Consider the following 17935-nt stretch of genomic DNA (forward strand, 5'->3'; position numbering starts at 1 on the left):
CTTTGTAGCTTCCTCTCCATTACCCACCTCCCACTCCCAGAATCAGAGAGGCCAAGGGAGCAGCTTGGGCTGAGGCTGGGACAACTTGTGACCCCAGGGAGACAGAGCTGGACAGGCCCCCGGGGGGCTTTCCGTTCAGGTGACGATGAACCCCAGAAGTTCCTCCCTAGCTGCGGGGCCATGTCCTCTCTTTAGACCTCTGTTTTCGCTTCTGGAAAGTGAAAGATGGGGCAAAATGCTCTGGTATTTCCCAGAGTGTGGAAGGAGGAACTCGCTTCCCCTATCTCAGGAGGGGTGAGCCCCCCAGCCCCTCAGCCTACCTCCTGGGGGCTGCTGGGAGAATGAGATGAGATGAGGAGCAGGAAGGTATTTAAGAGCAAGATCTGGGCCCTCTTGGAGGGATGATTTTACTGTCAGCTTCCGGCATGGGGTAGGTGCTCAATAAATATTTATCGAATGAGCCAACTTCCAGTTCCAAAACATGTCTGGAGCAGCCTAAGTCCCATGAGAGGCTTCCCAAGAAAGAGATTTGTGGTAAAATGAGCTTGGGAAATGCCGAATCCTGTTTCTTCCTCTCGAAGATACACATGGACGTTGGTTTAATAAAGGCTCTGAGAAGTCCTGCGAGAACAAAAGCTGTCGTTTGTGAAGCGTTCGCTTCCCAAACTCATTGGACCACCATGAGGCTTCTCTTCTTCATTGTCTCCTAACTCTTATGCCTGGGAATTATCTGTGGACGGTAGTCCTCGAGCCCCTCTCCGGGTCTAGTGTTCCGGCTGCTACTGACTAGGGCTCAGCATTTGTGGGTCCCGGCACCCCCATTTGTAAGATGTCGACGCTGGAGTAAGAGCTGGGCAGTGGGAGGGGGCCAGACAGCCCAGCAGAGTCCCCACCAGGGAGGGTCAGACAGATGGCTGGGTGGCCCCAGGGAACCCGTGTTTCTGAAGAGAGTTTGGGTTTCACAAGTTGGACGATCCTCAGCCCAGGTTTTGGGGGCAGGACGTACAGACACCTAACTCTAAACCAGATCTTTAAAGAGGCACTAACCAGAGGCTAACGAGGGCTAAGCCAGGTCTTAAACCCCCCAGTGCCCGCAGCTGAAGGTCCAGGGGAGCAGGGGGGGGCCGTGGAGTCATTCCTCTGTCCCCCTCCTCCCGAAATAAGCAACACCAAAACAAAAGTTAAATCTAAACTTAAAACACAATAAATCTCTTTTCTAAAAACCAAACCAAAGCAACAAACTCAGAGGGTTAAACCGACCCCCAGATTCACTAAAACCAAAAAGAACAGCCGAACCCCACCCGGGGGGGATGCTGAGGTGTCAGCTGCTGAGTGACGAGCGAGATTGGAGCTGGAGCGGGGATTTTTTTGGCTGTCAGCGAGCGAAGCAAGGTCCCTTTAACGTTTTCCATCTCTGTGCTTGCACATCCGGGCAGGGAGGAAGGCCTCTGCTCTCCAGGGCCTGGTCCCCCTCCTGGGCAGGGCAGCGGCTGGGCCTTGGAGGGGGGAGGAGAGAGGGGAGCCTGGCCGGAGGTCAGAGGGCTTGGTGTGGCTGGCAGGGCAGAGCGGGGTCTGCGTGGCTGCTCCCACCCTCACGCACGCCAGCCCTCCTCCTGCGCACCGTCCTCACCTCCGGCACGTCGGTGGGTGGCTGTCGCTCCCTCTGCTTTGACTGACCACTCAGCCCGGCAGTCTCCTTCTCTGTCTCTGCCTTTTTGTCTCCTCTGTCTGCTGCTTCTGAGGGCTTCATGGCTCCGGGCTGGACACTGGGCATGGGACGTGTGGGGAAGCAGGGGGAGAAGATGGGGATCAAATTGAGGGATGGGGAAGAACGGGGTTTGATGACCCTGGAGCAGGAGAGGAGAGGGGGATGGGAAGGTCAGAGGCATGAGCATGGCGGGGAGAGGGGGGAGCTGGGCTCCCTTTCCCAGCCCATGTGTGCCTTGGGGACCCTCCCCCTCCGGGGTCCCCACCTGGCTGGGCTGGGGGCTGTGGCTGACAAGGACTTTCCCTTTGGTGTCTGCCCCCTTCCTCGTTTTTCCAACCCCCACTCCTGCCCCTTGCTGGTTTCCCTCTCCATCCTCTTTCCCTCCCTTGGCTTCCCTCTGTTCTCCCCATCCCTCTCCAATCTCTCCCCGCTGCCTGCCCCTCCCCTGTCCATCGCCCCCACCAACTCCCCCCCGCCCAGGCCGCCAGCTGACCATCTTCAACAGCCAGGCTGCCATCAAGATCGGGGGCCGGGATCAGGGCCGCCCGTTCCAGGGCCAGGTGTCCGGCCTCTACTACAATGGGCTCAAGGTGCTGGCGCTGGCCGCCGAGAGCGACCCCAATGTGCGGACCGAAGGCCACCTGCGCCTGGTGGGGGAGGGGCCGTCCGTGCTGCTCAGCGCGGAGACCACGGCCACCACCCTGCTGGCCGACATGGCGACCACCATCATGGAGACCACCACCACCATGGCTACCACGACCACGCGCCGGGGCCGCTCCCCCACGCTGAGGGACAGCACCACCCAGGTGAGGGCCCTCGGGGCCACCAGCGAGGCCTCGTGAGGCTTTGGGTGGGGGCCGGGGCTGATGTCCGGTTCTAACTCTGGCGCCCAGGGGAGAGTCTGAGGGCTCTGGTGGGATCCTGGAGGCTGCCGTCTCCTCGTCATCATGGCAATGGTACAGGTGAGATGGGAAAGGCCTCCCTTCCCAAAGTGGCCTGGCGACCAGAGATGTTGTCTGTGGGAAGGTGGTCACTGTTTCTAGGGCCCAGGCCCAGTGTTAAGGGGGAGTTTGGTACTCCAGCTAGACCAGGAAAGACCGCCTAAGAGGGGAGAAGTCTGGGCTGGGGTGAGGGTGGGACGGCCCCCTCTGCCTGCCCACACCAGAGGCCAGGCCCAGTGGGGTGCGGGCAGGGAGCGAGTACAACTGGGATGGCGTTGCTCTGGCTGGGCACCTAGGAGTGAGCCCTGGAGGGCCCAGAGGCTCAGCTGGGGGTGACCACCGCTCTCTGGGGGCTGTCGGAGGCCCACAACAGTGTCCCCTGGATTGCTGGTGTCCTCGCAGTGGGACTCCAAGCCCACTGCCTTCTCATGTCCTCTCCTCGGGACCTGGAGCAGGTGTCCCCGCCGGCAGGGTGCCCTGTGCTGGTGTGTCGGAGGGGCTGTTGGTGCCAACGGTTTCCTAGTGCTTTACCCTCCGCGCTGCCCACCCCACCTGCTCAGGCGCTCTCTCCGGATCAGGACAAGCCCAAGTGATTTGAGTTTATCTTCTCTTGTACTCGGAGTGGGGTCGAACCTGGGGAATGAGGCTCTCACGGGGCAGGACAGGCCTGGCTTTCCGGGTGCCAAAAGCAAGCTAAGCATGCATGTGTGACTTACGGCGGCAACTCGGGGGCCCAGCTGAGTTTTCTGATCGTCACCATCAATGACTGTGGCCCCGGGAGGGTTTACTCAGTCACTCAGTCCCCCTCGCCCAAGCTACTTCTGTCCCTCATCACCCATGGCTGCTGACTCTGGAGAGAGCTCTGAGCTCCCAGGATGACGGAGAGGTCTGAGGGCAGCCTGGGGGGGCGGGTGTGTCAGTCCCCGCTCCACCACCAGCCTGTCTTCAGTGTCTATAAATGAGGGCCGGACTCCATGAACTCAAAGTCCCCTCCTCCCTGCCAGTCTGTGCTGTAGGGGGCCTAGCACTGGCTGACCGGCTTATGCAGGGGAAGAGAGAATGCTGGACCCCCGTCCCCTCTGCTTTCACTGCCAAGGAAAGCTAGAGTCTCCAAAGGCCAGGCCTTGTCTCAGGGAGCAAGGAGCCCTGGGGGAAAGCCATGATCTTACCCAAGGTTGGGCACCGACTGTGCCCAGTGCCCAGAGGCAAGAAGGGCGCCCCTGTCTCAGTGGGAGGTCACGGACTGACCATCCAGGTTGAAGAGGGGTTGGGGGCCTTCAGGGTCACAGCTGTGCTGGAGAAGCCCCCACAGGAGAGGCTGGGGCTGGTGGGGGGCAAGGATGCAGAAGGAAAACCAGTTTTCTGAAAATGGGATGGAGTTGAGGGGGTGGGGAGTGGAGAAAAGGCACCATTCGACCCTTTCACAGCTCTCCACCCCAGACTCCTCCCACCCTTGGCTTTTAGGAGCCCTCTCCCCGCTTCCTGCCCTCTCTTGGGCTCCATTCCTGCCTGGATTCCGGGTTTCCCTCCTTGGGTCTCTTCCCTAACACACCCTGAGCACACTGCCCTCCCCGCCCCCTTACATTCACTCATCTTAGGGATTCTCTTTCTTTGCAATCAGGAGGACAGAAAATGCTGACAAAGTCGACTCCCATTGCCATGGCAACCACAGCCCTAATTATTGTGTGCAGCCTGGTTCCGGGCTCTGGGAAGGGGGTTGGGAGAGAGATGATGGGTGGTGGGGTAGTGAGGTTGGAGCCATGAGCCACCCACTACCCCCTACCCCAGGTCCTCCTCTCCTTTTCTGCCTGCGCTGGCTTCCAGAGGCCCCCATGCCTCAACTCCCTGATGTCCTAGGTCCCCTTGCTCCAGCCCTGCACCCCCAGGTCCGGCATCCAGCGTCCAGCCTCCCAGCTTCCTAGAAATGAAAGACAGAGCACGTGCCATCCCACTGATCTCTAGGAGCTGTGGGAGCTGCTGCAGGGTGGGCGCTGGCCAGTCTTTATTTGCACGTGGGGAACGGGGGGCTCTCGGTCACCCAGCCAGCAATGGGAGAACTGGGCAACAGATCAGGGTGTCTGTGTCTTAGCCCAGGACCCGTCTCCTGTGTGGTGCCACACCTCCAGAGGTGGCTTTGGGGCCTACTGACCCACCCCCAAACCCTCTTCCCCACCCCTCCCTCCTGTTGCCCACAGAACACGGATGACCTCTTGGTGGCCTCTGCCGAGTGTCCAAGTGATGACGAGGACCTGGAAGAGTGTGAGCCCAGTACTGGTGAGTGCCTTTCCCCCCTCCCCTGCCCCGGGCCCAGGTGACGCTGATGGGAGGGGGGCGACTGTCCCTGCCACCTTGCCCGAGCCCAAGGGGCCTGCTGCCAGGCCTTACCTTTTCCTGATAGCTTCCTCTGCCTTCCTGCCATTCCCCTCCAGGTCCCTCAAATTGTCCCCCTGGCAAGGCAGTTTCTGGCTCTTCAGTGCCCCAGCCCTCTGAGGTAGTGAGGTCCTTAGCTTGGGATCCTGGGGTTTAGGGCCAAGGAATGCTGGGAAACAAAGAGGGAGACTTTTCCCTAGCAAGATGAGTAACTGCAGCTCCCATGAGTCTTTATCGGGTGGAGGGTGGAGGGGGAGGGTAGGTGGGAGAATGCAGGCCTAGGAACTACAAATCCCATCAGCTCTTGCGTCCAGAACTGCAACTCCCACCAGTCCCTGCGGCTTGATTTTTTCCCTGGGTCAGCAGTAGAGGAGATCTCCGCTGGATCCAGAACCCTCCTCTTTCCTGGTCTCAGGGAGGTGGCCAGACCAAGCTGGGGCCGTCTATCACGCAGCAGCTCTGTGCCCAGCAGTGTGTGGCTGGGAGGTGCCCTTGGCCAGATGTGTGGTCCCCTGGGGAGTTCGGGACCTGAGTTCTGGTCTAGATGTCTAGTGGAGCCGCTGCTGTTGCAGGAGAGCAGGGCCGGGAGGGAAGGCTTCCTGGGGGTGGCGTTCCAGGCCTCTGCTGGATCCTTTCAGTGGGAGAGAAGGGTGCGGCCCCAGAGAGAGACCCTATTGGCAAAGGAAGGGTGGGCCTCCAGCGCCGATGAGAAGGGTGGGGTGTGGAGTGACGCAGTGGGTGCAAGGTTGGGGGTGGCTGAGAGGACCCCGGGGGAGGGAGGGCCTGGGAAGCTGAGGTCCTGGTGCTTACAGCTGGCAACAGGGAGGAAGGAAGGACTGAATGTGGCCAGATTTCCCAGTGAAGAGTTATGGGACTTGGTGGTGGCCTGGATAAGCGTCATCCCTGGCTGGGGTTTCCAGAGACTTCTCCTGGTTCCCTTGCAATGCGTGGCACCTGGGCTGTTGCTACTGAAAGGCTGGAGGCTGGGCAGACTCCTGCGGGGTTGGGGGAGGTGACTGGGCAGGTGAGGTGGGCAGTGTGACCGGGGCAGTGTGAATCTGGCCTGGGGTGGGGGTGGGGGCGATCTGCCAGTCCCAGAGGAGACGCTCCAGCTGAGGATAGGCTGCAACCGTGGAAGGAGTGTGGGGAGAGCAAGAAAAACGGTGGAGCCCTGGGGTAGAGGCTCAGCTTCCAGAGACAAAGGGGAGAGACAGTTCTGGGCCACAGGGCCCCCGACCCTGTCAGCCAGGGCTGAAGACGGTTTTTTGGTGGTCCTGGGCCCTGAGGCACTTGGAGGAGCTGTAGGCTGCTGGGTTGGAAAGGCCTCCCCATCCACAACCAAGAGCTGGTGCTTTCTGGAACAGACGCCCTCCACCGTGGGGGGGCCCCTCTGCTGGGGGGCCATCTGGCTCCATCTCACTAGGCCATCTCAGCTCAGAGATGCACCCCTGACCCCCGTGCTCTGCCATTGCTCTGGGAGGCTCTGGGCATCTGGCAGCTTCCATATGGCCTTCCCCCCTTGACCCTGCTTTACTCCTTTGACTCGTCAGGACTGGGCTTTCCTGGACATGGAAGCAGTGCCTTGAGCCCAGGCCTTTGGAAAGTGGGTGTGATGAATGGCCCCATGAGAGCCCTGGGATAGGACTCTGGGAACAAAGGGCTGGCGGATCATGAGAGAAGGGCACTTGGCCCCATCCCATGTGTTTGCATGCATGTGCTCACTCTGGGGGGGGTGGGGTGGGAAGAGACTGTTCTCCCTGGACCCCATGGAGAAGAGTGTTGGGCCAGACTGCCACAGTGCAGGGACATGAAGCCCATCCTGGGCCGTACCAGAGCCACACGCTATCTACCAAAGTTCTAGCTTCCCAGCTGCGGTGCTGAGTGTGTGCACCGGGCCGAGCTCCCTTAGTGTGTGGGGACAAGGGAGTGAGCAGGAGCTGAAGTAGGCGGGTCAGCTGCCCTCCCCCAATCAAAGGGCGAAACCTATGAGGGGAGAATGGAGGGCGGAGGAGGAGTGAAGCTGGGGGATAGGGTTGCTGGGCAGCTGGGGCCCTGGCTTCAAAATGAGGGCGGAGTGCATGCCGAAGCCTCCAGAGGAAGCTGCCCGAAGCCCCCTGAAGCCCCCCGGTTCTCCCCGAGATGGGCACAGCACACGCCTGCGTTTCCATACTCGTGCCACTCTGAAATGCTTCCGCTTGGATTTTTATCTTGATAGGAGGCCAGGTGAGGACCAAGACGACTCCAGAGCCCCTCAGGCGGATTTAGACCATGTCATCCCCCTACTTAGAGGAAAAGGGGACTCCAGCCAGAGGCCCTCTTGTGCCCCCAGAGGAAAAAAGGAGGCTTTTTCCTCTAGCCCAAGGGCCAGGCCTCCTTGGGCTCCAAGGTCAGGGTTAGAGTTAAGGGCAGCCCGGCTGGAAACAGTGGCTAACCAGGGGCTCACCCAACGGACCCCAGGACATTGGCATGCTTCCCACCTGCCAGGTCCTCCTCCCTGCATCCAGATGTCAAGCCTGGGATCATCCCGACTTGCTTTCCATTCTTTCCCTTGACCTGGGCCCCTTCACAGACCTTGGGCCCCACTCCTCCTCCTCGCGGCTTGGTGAGATCATCCTGGAATATGGGTATTTCATGGGTATTTCACCCGAGGTTGGCAATCCAAGGATATTGTCTGGCCGACAGTGTTTAGATTGCTTGGAATGGGAGTGCCTTTAGTGCGGTCGTGCTCTGCATAGAGGGTCATGTCTTACCGTCTTAGCCCGCTGGACCCACACATCATGTTGTGGGCCGGGCCCCTGTAGGGATCAGAGTGCGCCCTGCCTCGGGGTGCATGGGAAGTGCACGTCCAGACTCAGATCCCCAGAGGCACACACTTCTATGCACACACAGAGGCACACACACACACAGCCATGCACACACATGTAGGGATCTCCCAGCAAAGTCACACCTGCCCACTCGCTCACCAGTGCCCACCTGCTCAGACCCACAGTGTGTCACACTTATGAGCGCTCGTCACACCAGGGTGTGCACCCGGGGTGTCTTCAGCCCGTGGAGGCACGCTCCCACACACACTCCAACCTGTTGAGGCGCAGACCAAACGTTTGGGATCCCATGCACATGCTCAGAAGCTCCCGCCTACGCCAGACCCTTGCGACGGGCATGTGTGTTCAGGGTGAGCTTGCCCACGCACATCCTCAGATGCCCAGAGATCCACACCTGTGGTCGGCACGCAGAGGCACACACGTGTGTACAGATCCCGCTGCGTAACACACGTGCTCCCACCACGTCCTCCGTGCGCACCCAGACTTACAGATGCTCACAGAGGGTTCCAAGGGGCCGTGTGCTTGTGTTCAGAGCAGGCATGTACAGGGCACCTGGACCCCCCGAGGTGTAGCCGCACACGTGCACGCACACGTGCACACACGTTCACATGAGTTCCGGGAGGCACACACCTGTGCCCAGGCTCTCAGGCGCGTGTGGCACAGCCCCACCCAAGTGTGCCCTCAGGCTCAGACCTGCAGCATCCTGCGAGTAAGTTCACAGGCACTCGGACGCACAGACACACCCTCAGAGGTATGTCGTGTCCCAGCACCTGTGCTTGTTCCCACAGAGGCACACCTGCCCCCCCTCCCATTGCCCCATGAGAGGGGACCCTCCGAGGCCCCCAAGCTCGGACCTGCAGAGGCTCATTCTTACGTTCATACCCTCGTATTCAGAGACACACGCACACACACACACACACACACACTCTCAGTCATGTCTACACCGGCCATGTGGGCCCGCACAGGTATTAACCCACTTACTTCTGTGCTCAGACATACACCCGAGCTGCACGGGGAAGGGTTTCCTATCCTCAGGCCCTCGGGCTGTGCAGACGTGCTCAGACCCAGCAAAATGCCCACCCCCGTGTGAGCACACACAGCTGTTCAGACCCGCAAGGGTGCACGCGGGCCCGTGTAGTCAGGTTTCCAGATGCGGGAGCAGCTCGTGCACTCACCCCACAGGTGCACATCGCTCCTGAGGCTTGGCCCCCAGGCACGCATAGATGAGACCCCCCGAGGCGTTCACGGGCTCAGGTCCACAGACACACAGACACGCTTGCTCAGACCCACACGCCGCTCAGAACCCAGGGGCACAAAGGCACTCCCCTTCCAGTGTTTCTTGAGGTGACACCGGTCGCGGTAATGGGTACAGCCTCCACCACCCTGTGATTTGTTACATAGAAGCGTGTGTGTCCTTCCCCTAAAGTCACAAACCAGTGTTCCCGGTGGGTGCGCCGCTCCTCGGCACGCGCTAACTCAGGGCCTCCTCGCCCTCCCCGGGTGACCTCCTCAGTTGGGGTGGAAGGTGACTGATGGGCGGGGTCCCAAAGGGGTGGGTCCTGTGGGTCAGGCCCGGGAGGGAGACCTATGTTACACCTGCTGCTTCTGCTCAGTCATGTGGCCGCAGCTCCGCGTCCAGGAAGTCCCCCAGGAAGGAAGCACAAACAGATTTGGGGACCAGATGGCAACTTATCTACCTGGTGTGGCCTTTGGGCCACCCATAATCCATGTCAATCTTCCTGACACCCTGAAGCCCCTCCCACTCAGGGCCGTCAAGGCAGAGGTAAGGGTATCTGGCAGGCGGTGGCCCATTGTCGGTTCCAGACTTGCTCCATATGTGGTCCGGGTCCCTGTGAACTAACAGGATAGCCAATCTCACTGTTCACACAGCTCCGCACACCCCGAATCCAGTGGGTGGGCCAGAGGCGGCCACCAGGGCCACTCTAATTCAAGAAAGGGAAGGATGGAAGAAGACACACAGAGGCTCTTGGTTTTAAGGAAACTAGTTGAGGAAATCCAGCCCTCCACCCCTGCAATGGGAAAGTTTCTTCCTTAAACTCAGCCTCTCCTGTCTCCAAAAAACGCCCTCTCCTTTGTTTGTGGCCCCAGTGCTGGCCTGTGTGAGGTTCTTCCCAGTTCTTACCCTCTGCGGCCATCTCTGAAGTGGCTGTTAGGAAAATGTCCTTCTTGGGGGCCCCATGGTGTTGACAGCCCACTTCCTGCTCCTGCATATTTGGGGACCCAAAGGCTCAAGCTGTTGAGATAACTGCCCTCAGCGTTCTTTCCTAGACATACTTGTCAAGCGCTTTGTTTCCTTGTTTCTCCGAATCTTTGCTTGTCTCTTAATTTAGACATGACTATTTTGAGGGCCTCGGAAACAGTAGGTGGGGAAGCCATGTCCTTAGTCTGATCTGTGGGGCACGGCCGAGCCCTCATTGTCCAGAGGGAGGTTTCGCTGGGTCATGTTCCCTCAAAGCCATTGCTGACCTCTCTTGTGATCTGCGCGTTGGAAGCAGAGGTTCTCTTGACACTTGGCCCTCCCCTCCCCTTCCTGGGCTCTCTCTGTTCCCTTCTCTGCTTGCAAACCTACCCACTCTTGCCCAACTTTGTCTTCTTGTGATATGTGGCTGAAAGCAGACAGTAAAAGCCGGCACTGGCACCCCGACTTTCTGGCTTGTTTCTTTGGTGCCTCAGCCTCAGCAGACACCTGGCCTTCCCTGTAGGTCATCACAAGCAGGGTTGGAACCGGCTGTCCTGCCACTGCTTTTCTGTAGTTTTGCATCTTTCCAGCCGTTTCCTTGGAGTGTTACCGTAAGGCCACCGGTTCTTGTGATGCATGTTTCTGGTTCAGTGTCTGTATTAGTTCAGGTAACATTTGTTTCTGGAACAGATGACCCCCAAATCTCAGTGGGTACCTCAAGGGAGGTTTCTCACTCAGGGGAAGCCCCACCAGGGTGCTCCTGGTCAGCCGGTGGCTTGGCCCCAAGGGGTGCTTTGGGAATCCAGACTCCTTCCATCTTATGGCTCCTCCTTGATATTCACCATGTGGTTTGCAAGGTTACCGGAAGGAGGAGAAAGAGCACGGCGGATCACACACAGGGGACTTCCGGTGGGCCAATATTGGCAGTGCCCCTGGCTCAGTCATGTGACCATACCTAGTTGCAAGGGATGCTGGGAAATGTAGTCTCAGTGGAGAAGGTGAAAATGAGTTTGGGAAAAGGGGCGCTCATGAAGCCCACCTCATATGCTCAGACCCGTGGTGGCATGCTCATATGTCCTCAGCAGCACAGGCGTGCATTCACATACCACACACACACACACACACACACACACAAGTTCTGACTCAGGTGCAGGCGGGTGGACACAAGCCCCATGAAAGGCTCACTTACATGCACACATCTGTTCTGATTCCCTAATGCCCAAGTCCGTGCATTTGGATCCATTGAGGCTTGTGTACACATGCACACAGGCTTAGAGATGTGTGCCCAGGTGCACAGAAATGGACTTTGATGGTGTATTCTTGCATGTAAACACACACACACACATACACACAAGACACAAGACAGAGCCCTGCCTGACCTTGGGTCCACCTTGATGTTTGCCGTGGCTATGCTGGGGTGTCCAAGTGGGGGTGAGGCTCCATCCTCCAGGCTACCGCACCCAGTGGCATAGGTGGTTGGTTCTGGGCTGGAACAGGTGAGTAAGGGCTGAGAGCTAGCCGGTGCTCTCTGTTCACCCAGCTGCTCGTCCTGGTCCCGGGAGCAGGGTGGTGTCCACCAGGAAGACAGAGTGCCTTATTCTGATTGTGCACAGAGAGACCGTGTGCCAAGCCAAGCCCCTGATGAGCCGTGGCCACACTGAGGGGCTCCCTTTTTAACCCACATGAAATGCCCTGAGGGCTACGGCTTTCTGGCCCTCCCAGCCCAGGGCAGGTACCAAGCGCTTGTGGGTGGGGCCTTGGCCTCAGTTCTCCATGCTGTGGGGGGGCCCATCCTGGTTGGGTGGGAATGGGGTTCTTGGGTAGGTTTCTAGTCAGGAGCCTCTGTGTCCTGAAGGCAGAAAGAGCTCAGTGGGCTGGTGCAGCAGCCCCTAGAGGTAGGGGAGCAGGGGGAGGAAGGGGTCCTCAGGAATGGCCGCTGGTCTCCTTGGCCAGATGGAATTCTCTAGCAAGTGAGACTGACATGTCCTGACATTCAACTTAAGAGTAGAGGAGGGGTGGGGTTTGTGATAAATGAGCCTGTGAGTTCTTCCAAGCGCTGCAGCCACCTGACGTGGGGTAGGGGACGAAGCGGCCTAGGCTCTTCATCAGACTCCCAGGGGCACCCCATCTCTGGGTGCACCCTTGGAGAGCTGAACCCGGTCCCAGGCACCCCTACAAGTCTTTGTGAGTCCGCTGCCTCCAATGCCCAGTGGCAAGGGTGGCCCGGGGAGCCCCTGGTTGGGCTTTCACAGTGAGGAGTCTCTGAGGGGCCTTCCCTTGCTCCAGACCCTCACCAGGGCAAGCTTGCCTGACCCCTCCTGGACCAGTGTATGACCCCCAGGAAAACCCAGTACCCTATATTTCATGTGACTTGCTGGCCACAGAGCCCAGATCGGCTGGAATGAACCTGGGGGAAGGAGAGAGTGTGGGGTCCTGGCAGCGCGCTATCTTGGGGACAGAGTGGGAGTGGTGAGGGGCAGTGATGGCAGCTGGTGTGGAGGACGTGGGTGAGCGCAGGACACCCTCAGGAGATGCTGTCAAAGCCGTGGACAGAGCAGGGCCTAGGGAAAGCTCCTAGAGAAACTAGGCACCTAGGGACAGGGCTAAGACCTGGATATGGAGGCCAGGACACAGCTGGGGTAGAAGGACAAGGGCGAGAGTCAATGTGACTAGGCCTGGGAGGGCTCTGGAGCTTGGGAGAGACTGCACAGGGAAAACCTGTGTGCCCCCAGGACCTAAAGAACCAGTGTGTTAGAGCAAATGGTTGCAGAGGGCTCAGGCGGGGCAGGAATTGTCTGTGGCTCAAGGCCTAAAGCCCTTCCCCCTGCCCCCCCAAGTCTATCTGGGGGTGAGAAAGAGAATGGAAAGACAAGATTTGTGCCCTGATTGGCCTGATCAGCCCCTCTAGGGCATGACGAGCCCCCTAGCATGGGACTCCTCCCTGGGCCCTAGCATCCTGGGCCCTAGGTATGGGCAGCCTGTTGAGGGGCACAAGCCTGCCCAGGACAAGCCTGATTCTGAAGTTTCCAGGAGCTGCTGGTGGCCCCATGGAAGATGGAAGGTAGAGATGGCTGTGGGGGAGGGCTGGGGCCATGGAGCAAGGCGCCTATCAGGTTGAACTCCACAGTGCCTGCTGTCTTAGGCCAGGAGAGAAAGGCCATTCAGAACCCAGTTGCTCTGGCCCATGAGAGGGGCTTCCACGCCATCTCTGGATACCAGGCACTGTGCTGGGTGCTAAGGAGATGGGCCTCAAGCCTTCCTGGAAGAGGAAGAGGAGGTATTTGGTTGGGCTTGAAGGATGAGTGAGATAACCACAGGGGCAAGGTGTTCTCTGAACAGAAGGCAAAGTTCAGGAAGACGGGAGGGGGTATGGTCCAGCAGGGAGGGGAACCCTGCCATCATTGGACACAGGCTGCCAACCTCCCCCCAGGAGCTGAAACTGAGTGTTATCCTTACCCAGGGACCAGGGTGCTGGGCCGTCCGTAGTGGGTCCAGAGCTCAGGAGGGGCCAGAGGGACAAATTACTCATCCATAGGCTGGAGGTCTGTGGGAGCCTGGCCTTGGCCTCACCCTGGGCCTGGAGCCCAATACTTTAATTTTATAGACGAGGAAGATGAGAAGAGTGAGAGAAGCTTGTCCACAGTCACACAGCGTGGCCTCCCAGATTAGCAACTGAGCTAAGAGTCAAGCGGGTTACTGCGGGCATGGGGAGGGTGAATCAGACCTTTCCAGGCTCCTTGAGAGACTCGGCCCTAGTGACCTTGGGAAGTCCTGCCCACCCCAGGCCTCCGCATCCTCCTCCATAAAAGACCGGTGTTGGACGGTCCCAGCTCCACAGGACCTGCTTGTCTGCTTTTGGCTCAGTTTCTCAGTGTGGCGGAGCCCCAGGAAGGCCAGGTGCCCTGGGGCTTCACAGTCTGGGGTGCAGGTGAGCCCTCGCCCAGGGGGAGAGTGGAGTCTGGTGGGAGGAGTGGCCTGAGGAGCTTGGCAAGCTACAAGTTCAATGGCAAGATCTTGGCTGTGGCTGGCTGGTGTGGCCAAGGACAGCACTGCCCGGTTGCTGGAGCTTGGGACATGAAGATCAGCAGTGTTTGAACAGCAAGCGCAGACACTGGCGGGCTTAGGGTGCAGGAGGAGGGATGGAAAGATATGGCAGTGGCACGTGGCTGGCTTGGCCGCAGTGGGGCCCTGGGACACTTCCAAAGGAGGGGGTTGGGGGTTGTGGAGTCATGAAAACCACACCCTGCAGAGACCAGGGTTAGGGCAGGGCTTGTGTGGAGGGAGAGCTAGAGAGTAAATCTTCAGCCCCAACCAGACCCAGAGGTGCCCCCTCTAAGAGGAGGAATACTTCCCCTCAGCTGCTTAGAGCCAGACTCCTGCTGGCTCTACCCCACACCAGTGGGTTGCAGTATTTGGGAAGGGGCAGTGGGCTGATGGGAGTTGTAGTTGTTGACCCAGGGGCTGATGGGAATTGTAGTCCTCATCCCTCCAAGAGCTAATGGGAGTTGTAGTTCCCACCCTTTAGGGCTGATGGGAATTGCAGTTTATGTCCAGGGTACCTCAGTTATAAGACCTAGGGAGAGAGGAGACCTAATCACCCCCCACAAACCTTCCCCACTAGTGTCCCCCGACCCCAACCCCTGCCCGGGGCCCTGTATTAGCAAGTGCTTCCTTCCCAGATGGCTGTGTATGTATTTTCTTTTCTTTTTTTGCTTTCTTCTTCTTTCCGTTGTTTTATTATTGTTTTAACAATAATAAGAGGGCCAGAGGCAGTCAAGCCCTGGTCAGGTCCTGGCGGCCCATGGGGGTTCTGGGGAGGGGGAGGGGGGAAGCCAGTGGGGGTCAGAGGTGGAGGGTGAAGAAAGAGAAAGTTGGGGAATTAGGGTTAGCTCAGGACTCATGTGTCCCAGTCCACTTCCCTCCCTCATTCCCACCCCCTCCCCACCTCCCTGCCTCTACATGGCTTCTCACCACCTTGCCCAAAGTCCTGTGGGACAGGACCCTTCTCCAGTGTGTCTGTCTCCTCCTTGCCCGCTCTTTCTCACGGACCTTGTCACCTCCCACCTTCAAGTTCTCATCTTCCCATGGCCAGCCAGCAGATAGCCTTCAAAGCTTCCCATGATCATCCCCTCTCAAGTCCTCTCACCCATGTAGCTGCCAGCCATGTACCTCTTCCCCCAGCCCTCCTTTCCACTGCTCTCCCCACCACACACACACGCTGACACCAAGTGGTGGTAACAGTTTCTCAATGCCAGCCTGCACTGTGAAGATTTTAGCTTTGTGTTTAATGAGGGGGAGAGGGCACAAGTGAGGGAGGAGAGAGAGTATTCAGGAGGAAGCAAGATGTCCAGGGAGAGAAGAGTGAGGGAGGGAGATACCAAACAGATAGACAGAAAACGTGGTACGGAAAAGTTGTTTTTTTCTTATTTTTTCCGGGAGAACCCGCTTACACAGCTCTGTTTGTAATTTTTTTCTTCATGCTAAAATCACACGGCCTATTTGTTGATGTAAGTTGCCTGAATTCCGTGGTATGCTATCTTCTTTTTTAAAAACGAAAGAAAAAAAAAAAAACAAAAGCAAAAAAAAAAGAGAAAAATCTAGAAAAAAAAAAACACCCTAAAAGATACTGTTGTTAGGTTTGTTTAAATGCTGCTCTTGTATCTGTTTTAAGCCTTAAACTGGTAGAGTTTTGTTTTTTTTTTTTCGTTTCTTTTCGATTTCCTTTTCCTTTCTGTTCCTTTTGGTTTCTTAAGACAAACAAAAGACCAAAAAACCCAGTGAGCCACAGAGCCCGTGCGTGGGGCGCCCAGGGCATTTGAGCCGCTGCCCGCTTAAAGCGCAGTGCTCCGGCCGGCTGGCGGGCGGGCGCGGCCCGCTCTAGTCTCCGCCAAAGCCAATTGGAACCGATTTGGGTGTGTGAGGCTGTTGTTTCTCTCTCGTGCCGGCCGCCTGTACCCCGGGCCCTCGCTGACACCCTGTTTTTTCTCTTCTCTCTCTTGTTCTAGGAGGAGAGTTAATATTGCCCATTATCACGGAGGACTCCTTAGATCCCCCTCCCGTGGCCACCCGGTCCCCCTTCGTGCCCCCACCCCCCACCTTCTATCCTTTCCTCACGGGCGTGGGCGCCACCCAAGACACCCTGCCCCCACCTGCGGCCCGCCGCCCGCCTGCCGGGGGCCCGTGCCAGGCCGAGCAGGACGACAGCGACTGCGAGGAGCCCATCGAGGCCTCCGGCTTTGCGTCCGGGGAGGTCTTTGACTCCAGCCTCCCCCCCACGGACGACGAGGACTTTTACACCACCTTCCCCCTGGTCACGGACCGCACCACCCTCCTCTCGCCCCGCAAACCCGCTCCCCGGCCCAACCTCAGGACAGATGGGGCCACGGGCGCCCCCGGGGTGCTGCTGGCCCCCTCCGCCCCCGCCCCTAACCTGCCTGCGGGCAAAATGAACCACCGAGACCCGTTGCAGCCCTTGCTGGAGAACCCCCCCCCTGGGGCCCGGGGCCCCCACGTCTTTCGAGCCGCGGAGGCCCCCTCCCCTGCGCCCCGGCGTGACCGCCGCCCCCGGCTTCCCCCGTTTGCCCACAGCCAACCCCACGGGGCCCGGGGAGCGCGGCCCGCCGGGCGCCGTGGAGGTGATCCGGGAGTCCAGCAGCACCACGGGCATGGTGGTGGGCATCGTGGCGGCAGCGGCGCTCTGCATCCTGATTCTGCTCTACGCCATGTACAAATACCGCAACCGCGACGAGGGCTCCTACCAGGTGGACCAGAGCCGGAACTACATCAGTAACTCGGCCCAGAGCAACGGGGCCGTGGTGAAAGAGAAGGCCCCGGTCGCCCCCAAGACACCCAGCAAGGCCAAGAAGAACAAAGACAAGGAGTACTACGTCTGAGCCCCGGCACCGCGCCCACTGCCAGCTGTGCCCCTCCCGGGAGGGCCCGGGAGAAGGGTGCAGCCCTCTCCCTGCTGGAGCTCTGGGGACCCGCTCCCCGGCTGCCTCAGACTTCTCTCACGAAGAGGAAACGCAAAAAAACAAACAAACAAAAAAACCAACAACAAAAAAAAAAAAAAAACAACAAGACAAAAAAAAAAAAAAAAGAAAGAAAGAAAAAAGAAAGGAAAGAAAAATGAAAAGAAAGAAAAAAAAATGAAAAGAAAGAAAGAAAAAAGAAAAAAATAGGAAAGGAAACCCCGTGCTCTTCCCCTTCCTCTGACGGTCCAGTGCGGCGGCGCTGTCCGTCCTGGAGCTGTCTGTCCCTCTCCGCTCTGCGCCCGGCCCGGGCAGGGCACGTGCTCACAGCCCTGGGTTGATTTATTTTTTTAAGGGGGGAGGGTAGTTTTATTTTGGTGGGGTTGGGCGGGAAGGAAGGCTGAGGGTTTTGTAAAGTGTCCACTACCCGTCTTGTTCATTTCCTCCATTTTTCTTCCTCCCTCTGTCCCTCCTGCCTTCCTTCTCTTCCCAAGCCCTCCGGCCCCCATCCCAGGCTTGCTGTGTCTCTCTGTCCCCACCCTCCCTCTCCACTTCTTTTTTTGTGTGTCTGGTTTCTCCCTTTCCTACCTTTGGGTTTCCAGAGTCGGTGGGAGAAGGGCGGGCGGGTGGGCCCAGTGGCCCAGCGGGAGGGGAGCAGGGGCGGGGCGGGGCAGTGGGGTGGCCCCCCCAAGCGCCCCGACTCTGCCCACCAGGAGGAGGCGCTGGCCTGGTGCCGCCCAGGGAAGGGGCTCGGGGCCTGGAAAGGCCTGTTCTGTTGTGTGCCGCCGGGCGACGTGCATTGATGGGGAAGCTGCTGGAGGAGCAGGGGTGGGGGGGCGGGAGGGAGGGGAAAGGCAAATGCAGATATATATTAAAGACAAATTATCTAGATACCGCGAGCAGCAGCCTGTGGCACCCGTTGG

At 58.6% G+C, this 17935-nt stretch overlaps 1 protein-coding gene across 1 annotated transcript in view; it reads left to right on the plus strand.

The window, feature by feature from the left end:
- The window catches only part of LOC111149787 (neurexin 2), a 96328-nt gene extending 79180 nt beyond the window's left edge, over window positions 1-17148 (plus strand). Inside the window, 4 exon segments of the mRNA XM_022507049.1 lie at window positions 2189-2514; window positions 4845-4923; window positions 16047-16525; window positions 16527-17148. Of these exon segments, the coding sequence (XP_022362757.1) occupies window positions 2189-2514; window positions 4845-4923; window positions 16047-16525; window positions 16527-16934 (1292 nt within the window). The 3' untranslated portion in view covers window positions 16935-17148.
- Window positions 17149-17935: the final 787 nt, after the last annotated feature.

This window comes from Enhydra lutris, unplaced genomic scaffold (assembly GCF_002288905.1).
Source record: "Enhydra lutris kenyoni isolate GAN:26980312 unplaced genomic scaffold, ASM228890v2 scaffoldscaffold22, whole genome shotgun sequence".
In the NCBI taxonomy this organism is placed as follows: Eukaryota; Metazoa; Chordata; class Mammalia; order Carnivora; family Mustelidae; genus Enhydra; species Enhydra lutris.